The sequence below is a fragment of the Prionailurus viverrinus genome, chromosome A1, assembly GCF_022837055.1.
Source record: "Prionailurus viverrinus isolate Anna chromosome A1, UM_Priviv_1.0, whole genome shotgun sequence".
Lineage (NCBI taxonomy): Eukaryota > Metazoa > Chordata > Mammalia > Carnivora > Felidae > Prionailurus > Prionailurus viverrinus.
The window spans coordinates 174,023,066-174,038,838 of NC_062561.1; the positions used below are offsets into that span (position 1 = coordinate 174,023,066).

Consider the following 15,773-nt stretch of genomic DNA (forward strand, 5'->3'; position numbering starts at 1 on the left):
CCCCAACAAGCCCCCACCTGTCACTTGTTTTCTGGAACACTAATCTTATCCCAGAAAGGGGAAGTAAGGTGGGTAAGTCCAGAGGCAGAGAGAGACCAGAGGAAGTCAGCTGGATGGGGAGGGTGGGAGAGTGGGTGGGGATGGTACAGAGAGCCCTTCTTATGGTTGCCTTGGGGGTGGCCCCAGGCCCTAGGGGGGACTTCCAGAGAGTCTGAATCTGGTTTGGCTCATGAAGGTAGGGTTAAGTGGATTGTTGGGGTGAGCTTGCAGGAAATAGTGCTGCTGGACCCCAAGCCATGGTCTACCCCCACTCCACAGACGGAAGCAAACAGACTTATAAATGCATGAGAATTTAATTCCTTTTTCATCACGCAGTATTGGGAAAGGGGGTTGTAGTGGTGCCACAGAACAACTGGGTGAGGGGGAGAGTGGCAAGTAGAGAAAGGAAGGTGACAGAGAGGGTGAGAACTCAGCCAGTGACTCAGGCACCCACATCTATGCACAACCAAACAGCTGCAGGTCCTGTCCTCAGACCCACCTTACTCCTGCTCCACTGAGTCGGACTTGTGTGTCCAGGAGAACCAAGCACAGGCCTCCAAACAAAGCCTCCTGGTGTGCAGAGGACTCAAAATCATACCCAGGTACCCTGTAGCCTGCACACAGCCCTCCACGGGTGCATCAGTTCACACATGCAGGCTGACATACAGTATTACCAAACATGCCCACACATGCACACACACTGACTCTCAGTCACAGAAGCCCAGACCTCTGAGGACCTGCACAAGGACAGGCCCGTGCCCAGAGTACACAGACACACCCCTCTGCCCTTCTACAGTGGGCCCCAGGCACAGGCCCTTCCCTGCCCTGGGTGGCAGTCTGGGCTAGAGGCGGGTGGCATTGTGTCGAGCAGGCAGTGCCAGACGGGGGGAGGGTGTGGCAGGGGGCAGCTCCTCTAGGAAGACCCTGGCAGGCAGCGGGGGTGAGCGGGGCTCAGGAGTGGCACAGCACAAAGTAGCACGGGTGATAAGATGGTCCAGGGGCTGCAGGGAGTGCATCCAGTGGGGCAGGAAGTCCCATGTCTGCAGCCACTTGGGCAGGCGTCTGGGGCTGCGATTCTGCAGGACATTGACGAGCACCACAAAAGCCAGCAAGGCCCCAAATGGTGCACCCACCCCCGCCATGGCCTGCCAGCCTGCCATGGAGATGCCAAACACCAGCGAGGGCAGTAGCAAGAAGCACAAGAGGAGGTAGAGGACAGCGAACCAGCGGTACTTGGCAGTGCGTTTGCCCAGCGCCTTGGCCATGCGGATTGGCAGGCGCGTGCAGGGCACTGGGTACCACAGCAGGATGCCTGAGATGTTGAAGAAGAAGTGGCAGAGGGCAATCTGTAGAGGAGAGGGCAGAGGGGCTGAGGTGGGCATGGCTCCAGCTCCCTGTCAGGCCGGCAGGGATAGATAATAGGAGCCTGGCCTGGAAAGGCAGCACGAAAGTCACCAGAGGGCAGATGTGCTCCTGGCATAATACTGAAACACTTCTAGACCAGGTAGTAAATAAATGCTGCCCTAACTCTACACATTTTCCCCCACTGACCCCTCTTGCAAATTCCCCAACAGATTCTGCCCAAACTCAGCAGTAAAAAGATTCATTCTAGTTTCTGGCTCAGCTGCTCTGTCATCCTTATTGGTCCGAACCCTGGCCCCAGCCTCAGGTTTGTCATTACTTCTTTGCTCCTAGAACAGCAACCTCTTTGCCATCTTTCCCCCCCGCCCCACTTGTCCTTAATCCCTCAGAATGGGCCAGCCCCCCTCTCGCTGCACCCCTTCTTCAGAGTGCAAATCCCACTCACTGTCATTGGTGTGATTATGTGAGTAATGTCTACCCATTAGATGCTAAGGTTTTGGGGGTGGCACCCGGTCTCCTTTGGCCTGTATAGTTTCCAGAGCCTGGCATGGTGGGCAGCCCCTAGTAGGCAGTCAAAAACTCTGTTACATGATGTCCCACCCTGGGTCAGGTGCCACACCCCAGTCCCAGCCCTGTCTTGCCCCTGGCAGGCACCCTCCTAGGCGTACCTGGAAGGCGCTGGACAGCTTCTCCCTGGGGCTGGCCAGTGCAGCCAGGATGGCTGTGGTGGTCGTGCCAATGTTGGAGCCCAGTGTGAGGGGGTAGGCCCGCTCGATGCTGATCACACCCAAGCCTGAGGCCAGACAGAGAAGACAGATTCTCCTCAGCCCCCTCCTTCAGCCCTTTCCCTGCCAGCCCACCCTGCCCCACCCTGCCCTGCCATGGGCACTCACCAATGAGTGGGGTGATGGCTGAGGTGAACACAGAACTGCTCTGGACAACGAAGGTCATGCCAGCTCCCACCACCATGGCAAAGTAGCCTGTGGCCCAGGTGAAGGGGGCGGGGAAGTCTACGAGGACACCCCCATCCCAGCAGGGTCAGTAGGAGGGCATTGGGAGAGTAGCCAGGACCTTTCTTAGGGAGGAGGTATTGGATGCCAGCTTCCAAGTGGGGTCTTGTCAGTCCCCTGCTCAACTGCAGTGGCTTCCACTTATAGTCCTCCTACATGATATCAGATATCATGGCTGCTGAAAAGCCCTCCCTGACCCCTGGCCCTCTGGCGGACTTTGTTTCTTGCTTCCCTAAGCTCCCATAGATGTACCTTATTCCAGCATTTGTTAGCCTCTGCTGGTGCCAGGCAGCGTCTCAAAAGTTTGAAATGCAGTTTAAAATGAAAATCAGGTGGTGTCACTCCCCTGCCCCAACCCTTAACCCAAAAGTGGCCCCATTACCCTTAATAAAGTCCTGGCTCTGAGCACAGCTTGTGGGGACCCTGTGACCTGCTCCACCCTGTTACCTTACTGGCCTCTCTCTGCCTGGCTCACTCTTCAGATACATCTGACTACTACTCCTCATTCAGCCTCCTCACAGAGGCCGCTGACCACCCATTGAAAGAGGTATCTTCCATACTGTATATTTGTCACTTTTGATTTCTTCTCAGCAGTAACTTCTTTATCTGAATATATCCCCACTCAGTCATTTATTTTTCATTGTATATCCATCTCCCCCTCTGGCCTGTGAGCCCCCTGAGGGTAGGATTCATTTCTGGGGCTCACCTCTGTATCTTTGGCACTAAACCATGCTTGGGCACACAGGTTTAATAAATATCTGTTGAATGAATTGGTGGCCTCTGAGGATCTGTTTAGAGCCACCTGCTAGAATGGAACCACAGCCAGAGACAGCCACAGGTCCCCAGCTGCCAGCACCTCAGGGTCCTTAGAAATCACCTGGCCCAACCTCTTCTTTGTTCACAGAGAGAAACTGAGGCTCAGAGATGGCAGAGCTTTACCCAGACCACATAGCAAGTGGGACTTAGTGATATTTGGAAGGGCCCATCCTGGGGCCCACACACAACCAGTTCCTGGGGCTTACCAGTGTTGATAACCTTCTGAATGACCTTGGCCACTTGGCCCTTAAGCAGAGAGTTGAGCATCTTGACGAGGAGGATGAGGCAGGTGCATAGGAGCACTAGGGAGCCAGCTAGCAGAATGAGCCCCACAGCCAAGTCAGGGAGCCCTGTGTCCACGAAGATGTGGTTGCCTGGCAGAAGAGGTGTCAGGCTGCTGAGAGCTGAACACCCACAGCTGCTTCCCAGCATCCCACCTCTAGTACCCTTTTGGGAATGGAGTCTAAGGCCCCACCTCAGGCTACTTCAGCCTCAACAGCAGGGCCTAACCCAAGCCCATGAACTGGGATGATTGACAGCTGGCTTTCCTGAGGCTGATAGCAGCAGTGGCCAGGTTGGGGACACCCCTTCCTCTGCCCGGTTCTGCCTCTGCCATGCCAAACATCTCCCATGATGCAGACACTCACATTTCTCCATGGTGGCATTTCCAAGGTTCCAGCTGGTATTGGCCTCTGCCCTGGGCATGGGAGTGGGAGCCTAGATTAAGAGAAGCGTGACTTAGAATTTAGGAAAATGCAGCAGGCCTTGGGGATAAGGTGGGGGTTAGGAAGAGGTGGGGGATGGGGGGATGGAAGTGGGCCTCCTGGCTACATCCCCTTGGACAGCTTGCTTGTCTTCTTTGAGCCTGTCTCCTCCGCTGGAGAGATGGGGATGAAAACACCTGCCACACAAGAATATGGCCGTGGTAAGTCCTCTGAATGTTCTGTGCTATCACTCTGCTGATCTGGCTCTCACTGGAGCCTGCAGCCTCCTGATCCCGTGGCTTCTTGTCCTTGTTTCCTTCCACCTCTCCTTGGCATTGGGTGCTACTGACCATGGCCCTCCTTCTGAAGACTCTCCCTTCCCCATTCTTTATTATCAGTCTGTCTCTTGGTGCCTCCCACTTCCCCAGTGTCTGTGCCCCATTCTTTCCCCTGAGGCACCATCAGCCCAAGCCCCATTGTCCTCTCGCTCAAATCCTTACGGGGGGGATGTTGGGGTGCAGGGAGTGGGGGAACCACTGGTGGAGAGAAGTCCAGGCCCCACCCTTCCTCCATCCCCCACCTACTGTCAGTGAAGTGAGGAGAGTTTCTGGAGCCCCCCCCCCAATTCAAAGGGCCCAGAGCCAGGCAGGCCCAGGCCTCTGTCACCATCCAGGGACGTAGCCCAGCATGGCCAAATGGCCCAATTTTACAAGAGAAACCACATACTTTACAATCCTGTGAGGGCAACTAATTTGCAACCTCACTGGATTGAGGAATTATGATTTCTTTTCATGCAACTGGGGTGCCTTACCTTTCCCTCAGGATTCTAGCCTTGAAAAGAGAAAGTGAGCTGGGCTCGGATGGGGAGAAACCATCTCACAAAGGAGGAACTGAGCCCCAGAAATAGGCAGTTACTCCCAGGGCCCCAGGCAGAACACAAGAGCTACACATTTTCCTTATACACATTCTGCCTCTCTGGGAGCTGATAGGGGCCCTGGTCCAGTCCCCAGGGAGTTCTGCCTCCCACCCCCACCCCGGACCTCCCCTGTGCTGAGGGTAGCATCTCAGGTGCGGGACTGGCCCTTCAATGTTGCAGCTTCTTTGGGGTTTATTCCAAACTGTGTCATTTATAAAATGTATAATAGTAAGAAATATTTCTGGTGTCTGGCTTTAAATCAGGTTTATTTTAGTGACATGTGTCACTGTGAGTGGGGCACTGTGCTCATCTGTGTTCCAGCTGGCCACACCTGGGGCCTGGGGCACCCAAACCCAGGCCAGAAATGCAAACTGAGAAACCAGGAGAGAATATTCTCTGTCGGGCTGTGTTGGAAAAGCAGGCCAAGAGAGTGATGGGAGAGAGCCATGTGTTTGCTGTCCAGCAGATCTGAGCAAGTCCTGTTTCTTAACACCAACTACCTGGGGCAAGTCATGTCACCTCTCTGTACCTGTTTAAAGCAGCATAGCCAAAGAGCTGTTATAAAGGTTACAGGAGAAAATGTGTGTGAAGTGCTCTCTGCAGGCTTATGCCATAACAAGTCTTCAGTAAATTGTGCCTCCTAATACGGATTAGACCCCCCTCCATCCCTGGGCCCATTCAGGGTTGCATGATGGGAAGGGTGGATGTGTATGTGTTTGCGTGAGATTGACTTCCTAGGTCAGGATCAATGACTCCTGCACGTGTGCCCGAGGATCCTGGCCCTTTTGGGGAGGATCTTGGTGGGCCAGCCTGGAACCCTGGGAGGCAGATGACCCCTGAGATGAATGCATACCTGACCAGCCTGTGCCCCACTGACCTGGCTGGGCCTATGGATCTCTTAAGGGAGGAACTTCACTGGGGTCCCACTCAGGGCTGGCTGTATCAGGGCAGGGCAAGACTCAGGGCTAAGGCCTTGAGGGTTTTGAACCTTGACCTTCATGCCTGGGATTGTGTGGTTCTGGCTGAGCTCACAGAGGGGAATCCAGAGACTGTAAAGGGCAAGAGAGAAGTAGGAGAGTGGGGAGGCCAGAGAGTAGGTAGACTGCACAGTCAGGCTGGGGGTAGGTACTGAGGGAGGGGAGGGAGCAGGCCCAGGGCTTCCTTGTCCAGAAGGTGGGACCTCTAGCCTAGATAAAGAACTGGGCAGCCCAGGGTCTGGGACATATCCCTAGATGTGCCCATCCTGCCTGGGCCTGGGGGTGTGGTGGGGGTGGTGAACTCTGTGGGAAGAAGCTGGGATCTCAGCTTAGGGCTGGCTGGTGCTCATTTATTCTGTCAGCCGCTCCCAGCTATGTGATCCTGGAACACTTAAGCTCTCTGGGCCTCAATTTCCTTTCCTACAGTGTGAGTTTTATGATGCTGCCCACCTCTTCCCAAGAGACTAGTATTGAGGAATCTTGGAAGAGAGTTAGGATCTAAGTGCCTGTAGGGACACCCCAAATTAAGGAAGCACCTCTGAGATTAAGCTCACAGAAGACTGCCAGGCTCCAGAAATCCTTCCCCTGGAGAGAAACGCACAGGATGTGGGCCTGTGCTGTTGTTCAGCCTGCAGGGTTAGGGGAACTCTAGGGTCTTTGTTTTTCTGGAAGCAGAAATCACCGTGCCAGCAGCGCCGTCTGGTGGCAAAGAGGAGAAATCCTTTTTAGAGCAGTACCTACCACTCGGGAGCAGTCTCTGGGTGGTTGTGGTTGTCTGGTGGCATTCAGGCCTGGTGGGCAGAGCGGGGAATGGACACATATGATGGAACACCAGACTGGCTTCTGGATGAGCCAGCGATATGTGGGTTCCAGACTGGCTTCTGGAAGAGCCAGTGAGATGGGGGTTCAGAAGCATGGGCTCCAGATTCCACCAGGATTTTCATCCTACCTCAATGGCATGGACCTTCGCAAGCCTCTCTGAGCCTCAGTTTCCTCAACTATAAAATGGGCAAGTGATAAATCCTGTTTCCCCATTGCAAGTCTTCAAAGGATGCTCATTTAGACCAGGAGAGTATGGTTGACAATCCATAGGATAAGTACATAAGAAGGTAATTTTCCAAGACAGTGTTAGGTCCCTGGAGTGTCAAGAGGTGTTGGGACACTAAAACTGCCTCTGGGTTTTCTTCCACCGTCTCAGACTCCCAGTGCTGTCTTTGGTGACTTTGTTCCTTGGAGACTGTTTTGGGTGAGGTTGGGTCCAGTTTGGTGAAAGCTGGAGGCCACGAGGACAGGTTGGAAGGGAGACTCGGTGGCCAAAGGAAAAATTCAAGTCTTTGGTGCAGCAGAAACCACCAGCACACACAGCAAGAGCAAGCACATGGCTGCGGAGCCATGTTCCACAGGATCTGACCTAGAGAGAGGGTGAGAACAGGGAGCTTGGATCCCACCCCTCAGCTACTCTCCAAGCCAGGGAAATCCCATCTGGATACTGCTCTTAAAGAAAAGTTCTCCTGGGAGAGTTGGGATGAGAAACCAGTGCTCAGGCCAGTGGCATCAGGAGCAGTGAGGCCAGCCCCCGCCACGTGAACTTGAGTGGGTTACTTCACGTCAGTTGGCGTCAAGTTCCTCTTGTGGAAGATGGGATACTCATGTCCACCTCGCCAGCATTTTGTGAGGATCCCATCGGGACAGGGTTATGTCTGGTGTACGTATTACAAGGGGAGACCTGCTGAATGCAGCTGCAGGTGGGCAACGGGGATTTTAGAGCAAGAGAGGAACTCCACAGCTCAGGACCTCCCTTGTATGGTTTGTTTTGTGTGAAGATCAAATCGTGTGATTTCTCTGTCGTCCAGATTCTGCTATGAAGTAGAGAGGATTTGGGCAATTCAGAGAGCTGAGAGAGGGCCCAGAGGGTGGGTGAGAAGGTGGCACTGTGTTAGAGGGGTCACAAAGCCAGTGTAAGAGCTGCCCGTATGGGCTTTTTGATGTCAAACTGCCTTGAACACTCAGAAGGACTGAAACAGAGCTGTGCACCACTCAGATGCAAAGGAACCTCATAGGGCAGGGTTGAAAGGATCTTCTCTGTTCACGCTGAGATAAAGGGCCGGTAACATCAAGTAGCAAGTAGGAAGGATGAGGGGGCCAGGCTGTGCTACGCCTTTGGCTTCAGCTTTCCTTATATCTTGTTCCAAATGGAGTTGCTTCTTATATGTGATAATTAGGGAGAAGCAAATACTGTGGATTATGGTTTTGATGAAGCATTTCCTTTTTTATGGCTGAGTGAGAAAGTGTGCTAATTGCCTGCTTCCTTGTTAGCCTGGTGTAATGGCAGGTCCACAAGTTTCCAATCAATATCTTCATTCTGGGCAGGGAAACGGTGCAAAAGGACAAGCAGACACATGCCTGTGGCAGTCTCCAGGGGGAGGAACCCCTATGTCAGCACAAGTGGCTGTTGTGTCTCCAGTGAGGTCTCTACGTGGCCCTCTTGTCTTGTTCCTGTTTGTCCGGGTTTCCAAGGCATCCTTCTCCACCATCCCTACCCCTCCCCCCATTACCTGGGTCCCCAAACACAGCAGAGCTGAATCACTAGTCTCCCTGGCACCCTAGTTGGGGGGAGAGAGCCCCACACTGCTAGGCCTGCACACAGGGCCCTGAACCGGCAGGACAGGCTCTGAGTGTCTCAGCCTCTTGAAGCCTGTTCTCTCTACCTGTGAAACCAGAAGGTTCAGCTAGACCAGTGGTTCTCAAACTTGAGCATGGAGCAGACCTAGAGGACTTGTTGAAACATAGGCATGCCACCCCCTGCCCCAAGTGTTTTTTTATTTTTTTTAATTTTTTTTTTCAACGTTTATTTATTTTTGGGACAGAGAGAGACAGAGCATGAACGGGGGAGGGGCAGAGAGAGAGGGAGACACAGAATTGGAAACAGGCTCCAGGCTCTGAGCCATCAGCCCAGAGCCTGACGCGGGGCTCGAACTCACGGACCGCAAGATCGTGACCTGGCTGAAGTCGGACGCTTAACCGACTGCGCCACCCAGGCGCCCCCCAAGTGTTTTTTTAGAGTCTAGGGAAGGGCTGAATACTTTGCAGCTCTAATATGTTCCCAGGTGGTACAGATGCTGCTGGTCCATACTTTGAGAACCACTGGGCTAGATCAATTACATGCTGACTCTAGTTGATTGGTAATAGCTGCCTAAAGTCAGTGTGAGACTGGAAGGAATCAGGACAACATTACTTGGGGCTAGACCTGAGACTCACCTCCATGGTGTCTGGGTGGCACCAGATCCGGATGAGACTATGGTTTCTCAGGGACTCGTCACCGGTGGCAATGCTGGTAATCACAGACTTGTCCAGCTGTGGGCAAGATGTGGGTGGGGAGAGTGAGAGAGGGATCCTTACTATCCCCCGGCCCCCACCCCGTGCCAACCTTGCCCCCACCTGGATGATGAGCTTGGTGAAGGGCTCTGTGATGATCTTGAGCAGATCAGGGGCATCACGGCCACCACGGATGTTGAAGGAGGCAACCACCAGTCCAGTGACATGGTGCAGGTACCCAGTGGCAGCCTCCAGGGGCAGCAGGACCAGAACTGACAGCCAGTTAAAGCAGTCGTGCACCGTGGCCCCCGCGAAGGCCCTAGGCAGGGAGGCCACATTGCAGGGCAGGCCAGAGCCGGGATGCACTTACGGCTTGGGGCTCCTGGCACCTGGGACCACCCTCCCCTGACAAACACAGGCCCTCACCACTCTACCCCCTCACCGCCGGAAGTCAGTCCTGTCCCCCGCCTGCATCAAGGCCACAATGGTGTTGGTGACAGAGGTGCCAATGTTGGAGCCCATGATGATGGGGATAGCAGAGCTCACCTCCAGCACTGGTAGAAGAAGAGAGGACCTCCTAACTAACTATGTGAGAGCCACTCAGCTCCTGTCCCCACAACACATCCCTCCAGGTTCACTACCCATGTCCCAGCCCCCGTCGGGCAGTCCTGCCATGATGCTGCCCAGCCTTGGTGTCACAGGTTCATGTGGGCAGATGCTATATGTGTGCATGCATGTGAACAGATGCACTGCATGTGCACATATGCAGATGAGGGCACATGACTTGTATGAAAATGAATATCTGTGCTTGTGTGTGCACATGTGCACGAGTGTGATGGTTAGTGCCGTGTGTCAACTTGGCTAGACTATAGTACTCAGTCTTCAACCCAGCACCAGTCTAGATGTTGCTGTGAAGGTGTTCTGCAGATGCGAGTCACTTCTACAACCAGTTGACTTTAAATAGAGAGGATTATCCTTGATCACCTGAGTGGGTTTCATCCAATGAGATAAAAGGCCTTATGAGCAAAATTGAGGCTACCCAGCGTTGGCTTCTGCCCAAGAGTTCCAGTCTGCCCTTCCTCATAGCCTGTGCCATGGCTTTTGGCCTTGCTTAGCCAGCCCCACAATCATGTATACCAATTCCTTGCAATAAATCATATGTATATCTCTAGCAGGTTCCTTTTCCCCGACTGATAGAATAAGGAACTGTGTGGTGATGTGGAGCTAAGCCTTCCTGGGGCTGTACTCCCCATCTGGTACCCTTTCCAGATCTTGGGGCACCCCTCCTGGCTGAGACTCCTGGCCCTGACTTGGAGGACAGGGTGATTGATGCTGGAGCTCTGCCCTTTGCCTTTAGCAACCTGTCCCCACTCCTCCCCCCCCACCGCCCCCCGGCCTCCTGGCCCTGACACACCACCTCAGCCCCCATCCACACACCCAGCCCCCATGCTCTTTCCCTAGCCCTGGTGAGCCAACTCACAGCCAGAGGAGACCATGCTGACAATGATGGATGTGGAGGTGCTGGAGCTCTGCACCAGCACAGTCACCAGGATCCCAACCACCAGCCCTGCCACTGGGTTGGACAGGATGGCATTGTCCTTGAAGATGTCGCCAGCCACCTTCCCTGGGGAGCATGAGCCAGTGTTGCCTGATGCCCTTCAGGAACCCTGCCCTGGTCCCCTCCTCTGGCCCTACCTCCAGCCAGCTGGAAGGCAGAGCTGAGCACGTCCAGGGAGCAGACGAAGAGGTAGAGAAAGGCGAGCATCAGTGGCACCTTGAGGAGTGTCATGCCAGCCCGGCGCAGCTTCTGGGCCAGCCCAAGCTCTAGAGATGGGCCAGCCATGAGCACAGGGGCCACGGTCTAGGGCACTGACTGCTGATGCCCCTGCTGTCCACCCCCTTCCCAGGCCCACCTGGTTTCTGCTCTTCCTCCAGGGCCAACTTGGCAGGCAGCGGGTCATGGCACTCCAGAACCTCCCCATAGGGGCAGCTGTGCTCAGTAAGGGCCACAGGGCCCAGGCTGGGGAAGGCATAAGCGGAGGTCCCTGGGATCCTGTGTAGGACTGGGGAGGGAGGCTGGTCAGCAGTTCTCAGAAGCCCTGGGACAGGCAGGATTGGCTGGGGGGGGGGGGAGAGGGAGAGGGATGGAGACCTCACCAGGGATGTGAGCAACTCGGGGCACACAGGGACCAGGGATGGCAGCAGCACTCACCCTGAGGGCTGGGCACATAGGCAAAGGCTGTCCCACGCATCATGTGTCCCCCTCGGACTGGGAGTGGGGAGACAGCTGGGCCCCCCAGCCTCTCTCCATAGGACATCATCCTGGGCACACACAGTGGGGCCACAGCAACACTGAATGACAACTACTGTGTCCTGAAACTTACACATACACACCACCCCTCGACATCCATACCTGCATACTTACATGCACAAACACCCATGGTGCGTAAATCCCAAACACACACTCAGTGAAGTATACCCTCCACCCCCACATATACTCAGAGATGCATACTCAGGTGCTCAGCCCAGATTCATTTATTCTGTCATTCAGCAAGTATTGATTGAGCATCTACTCTATCCCAGATGCTGAGCTAGATGATGGGATACAGTGATAACTAAATAAATACAAGGACAACTGCCCCCTAAAAACTCAAAGTCTCATGGGGAGATAGATGTCAATGAAATAACCCTTCGAACAGATGGCAAGTGGCAATGGGGACATGTGTTCTAGTGACAGATACAGGTGCTACCAGAGTGCCCCGTGGCAGGGGGTGGATTCTTGAGGGAAGAGAGAGCAGACGATCAAGCTGAAATGAAGCAGGAGTGGGAGTTCCCAGATGGAGAGGGAGAAGGGCATGTGTGCAGGAGCCTTGGGCTGGAAGGAGATGAGAATGCCCTGCAGCTGGAGGGGACCTGGGAACATGTGTACTGGCAGAGGTTGCAGATGTGGGCCAAGTCTGCACATGCAGGAGGAGTTTGGACCATCCTGAGAGCAGTGAGGAGCCATGGACACCTGCTTGCTCATGGGACCAGTTGGACATGCACTTGGGGGAGGGTCCACTGGCCTGGATCCCAAGTTCCTGGGTTCCCCCGGAAAATGAACTTCTTTCCCCATCTACCTCCCTCCCTGCCAGATGGCCTTTCTCTCATGAATGAGTCTCAGACCAGGACTGGTTTAGGTAAAGAGGTTTCCCCCCTTGTTATCCCCAAGTCTGGGAAGCCCTCGGCTCACTTTAGGCACACCCTCAACTGCACCAGGAGTTCTTGGTTGATGGGGTAGCAGTGCCAATCTGCACTAGCAACACATATCCTTACACCCCTATAATGTCCCAAGGGCCCCTGGCTGTTGTGGTGGGGGTGAGGGGTGGCCTGAATTCCAAGCCCTGGTAGAGCACAAGTCCTTTTTACTTTGGGGGAGTGAGCCAGGCTGGACTGAGCCAGGCTGGACTGAGACTGAGATGTTATGGGTGCAGAAAGGGGAAGCACAGTTAGGACAGAGGTGAGGGAGTGGAGGTGATGGGCTATTTCCTACTAAGACTTGGGGATGGGTTTGGGACAGGGGGTCCTGGGCTTACCTTGGGGGTTCTGTGTTTCAGCTCCTGCTCAGCTGCTTAAGGAAGCCCCAGGGGCCTGAGGAAGAGCTGGGACCCTCCCCTATATACCCTTGGGTCAAGGGCAAAGTCCCAAAACCCTAGCTACCCTCCCTGTTCCCCAATTAACCTCACCCCTGAGATTCCTCCCAGTTAATTACTAATCGTCAGCTCTGCTGGGGGAGTCTGTGGTCAGGCTTTCCCTTCCCCTACACAGAAACTTAGGCTGAAAGAGACAGAGACCCAGCTAGGGCACAGACACATCTCCTGTCCCCAGGCAGAGACCCTGATGCCACTCAGGCACTTTGTTCCCAGGGTCCCCACAGGGATTTCATGGCTCCAGCCCCTTCCCCTCATGCTTGGCCTGACAGGACACCACACGGAGTGACCCAAATGCTCTGTAGCCTTGCCATGCATCTGGATGTCTGTGAGTCTGTCTGCAGGTCTTGGGGGACACTTGAAGGAGAGGGAACATGTGATAGAGGAAGTAATAAGAGAGAAACCCAGAAAGGCTGCATAATATTGAGTCAGGGAGGGTCCTCAGTACATGACTACAAATCCAGGATGCATCTGAGAGAATGGCCAGATCAGGAAGGACCTGGTCTTCATTTTAGAATGGTCCCTTTGGAGTGGTTGTCTGTCAAAGGAGGTGATTCTGGAAGCAGGAAGTCCAGTTAAGAGGCTGGATGGTCCAGAGAAGAGATGATGAGGTCTGAATCAGGTGGAGATGGGGAGCGATGGGGAGGAGAAGATGCATCCCAGGATAACTTGGGCAGTGGAATGGGTGAGGAAGAGAGTGGGAGAAAGGAGAAATGTGTGACAGTTGAGTATCTAGATTCAGAAGCTGATGATTCTATGAGATCTATTCCAGAACTCCTGAAACCCAGAGAGGGCCCTTAGGGAGCCTTTGAGAAGCTTGTTTCCCTTTCTTGGGACTGTGGAGCCTGAATGGGGCCCCAGAGTCACAAAATAGATGAGAAGGGAGCTTCCTTCTAAAGGAGTGGGATTTAACAGATCCAGCAATTGCGGGTTCCATTCAAGATCTAGCTTAGGCAACTGTCTGAGTAACCTGTCTAACATTATCCATTCGTCTGTCCATCCGTCCATCCATCCATCCACCCACCCACCTAGCCAGCCAGCCAGCCACTTGTCTATCCATCCATTCCTAACAACATGAGTTGAGTTCCTACTCTATGCTGAGCCAAGATTGGCAAGGCTAGCTCTCTCCTGGTCATTAAAATCCCTGAATCAGCTTGGGGTGCGAGGCAAGTCACTTCACCTGTAAAATGGCAATCGGCACCTCCTTTGCAGTGAGTTGAAGTCAATGAACTAACTGACCCATCTCAGTGCCTAGAAGAGTCCCTCAGCATGTGAATTCTCTTCACGCTCTTGTGCCCTTCTCACTGTCTCTGGGATGGCTGCAGTGTCCCAACCAAGGGAATGGCCCCACCTCCTCTAGATTCTCAGCCCTACTTCAGGTCAACAACTCCTTTTGCTCACTAGTTGCACTTTGATCGCTCAGGATCCTCTGAGTTACAGTCCTACTCAATATCTCACATTTATTAGGGTGACACAGACCCAGCCTTTCCTATCAAGGTAGATGGACATTTCTGCACAGTTCCCCTTTAATGTCATAAGGGTTAAGTAGTTCATCCTTAATTTGCAGAGCATTGTGGAGTTGTCCTCTGGGTAGTGTTCACAATGGACTTTCTGTTGAATGGTTAAGAGCAGAGATTGAGGCTAGCCCGGGTTTGGATCCCGCCCGGCTCCACCACATTGTGGCTGTGTCAGTTTAGGCCACAAAATCCCCAGAGGATCGGGGAGGGGTGGGAAGCAGAGATGCAGCTGGGATTGGTTTTGGGTAGAGTGACCATAAATCCTGGTTTGCCCGGTCAAGTCATGGCTTATGACTGTTGGCCCAAAGTCCCCATTCACTTAAAAAGTGCCATGGTTTGGAAAATCAACCATACATTCTTATGGCTTGTTCTGGGAGATTATGGAGAACTGGGGCAATCAGCCACCTGGTGCTTATTAGAAAGGTCTCCATTTATAGAAAAAGGAAAAGAAAAACAATCCTGCTTCTCAGAAACATTGTTGTAACAATACTGCCTTTCATCCTTTTCTCTATGCCTTTTTAACCTATTTGAGTGTTATTGTCTATGAAAGACTGCATCTTGCTCTTTTTCCACCTGCCATCACATGTTACTTTTCTTGTGTTCTTTTTATAAATTTTTTTAAATGTTTATTTATTTTTGAGAGAGACAGAGACAGAATGCGAGTCAGGTTAGGGGCAGAGAGAGAGGGAGACACAGAATCCGAAGCAGGCTCCAGGCTCTGAGCCGTCAGCACAGAGCCCAATGTGGGGCTCGAACTCACTGACTGCGAGATCATGACCTGAGCCAAAGTCAGACGCTCAACCGACTGAGCCACCCAGGCGCCCTTTCTTGTGTTCTTATACTCAGTGTCAGTTGCATCATGTCCTGTCATGAATCATAACTTATGTAGTGAACATTTGTGTGTCCCAGAACCTCTCCAAACTGGAGTGAGTGATTTGGGTAAGACGGGTTCGTGCATGGATAGGAGGGGTTTCGCTGAGCCAGGGAAATGCAATCATTGCTAAGTTCTTGTGTTGGAATCATTCTTTGGCTCAGAAACCCTGTTTTTTTTTAAATATATTTTTTAATGTTTATTCATTTTTGAGAGAAAGAGAGACAGAGCGTAAGTGGGGGAAGGGAGAAAGAGAGAGGGAGACAGAATCCAAAGCAGGCTCCAGGCTCTGAGCTTTCAGCACAGAGCCTGACATGGGGCTCAAACCCACAAACCGTGAGATCATGACCTAAGCCAAAGTCTGACGCTTAACTGATTGAGCCTCCCAGGCCCCCCAGGCTCAGAAACCCTGTTAAAGTCATATTGGGCTCAAAGGCTGTCTGGGTCCAAGCACACACCGCTCCCCCCCCAACCCACAGTGGGTCCAGGGACCTCTACCATAAGCCCTGTTCCTCTCCCCTGCCTTAGGTCAGATCCTAAGCAGGAACAGCTATATC

At 53.3% G+C, this 15,773-nt stretch overlaps 1 protein-coding gene across 1 annotated transcript; it reads right to left on the bottom strand.

Annotated features, from left to right (window-relative positions):
* Window positions 1-417: 417 nt before the first annotated feature.
* Window positions 418-11,460, bottom strand: SLC34A1 (solute carrier family 34 member 1). The gene is made up of 12 exons (XM_047866002.1): window positions 11,352-11,460; window positions 11,053-11,202; window positions 10,835-10,963; window positions 10,620-10,763; window positions 9,582-9,693; window positions 9,263-9,458; window positions 9,083-9,178; window positions 3,875-3,944; window positions 3,434-3,601; window positions 2,295-2,411; window positions 2,070-2,194; window positions 418-1,385 (listed from the first exon to the last, which is right to left on the bottom strand). The coding sequence occupies exons 1-12, from the start codon at window positions 11,458-11,460 to the stop codon at window positions 882-884; spliced, it is 1,920 nt and encodes a 639-aa protein (XP_047721958.1). The 3' UTR covers window positions 418-881.
* Window positions 11,461-15,773: the final 4,313 nt, after the last annotated feature.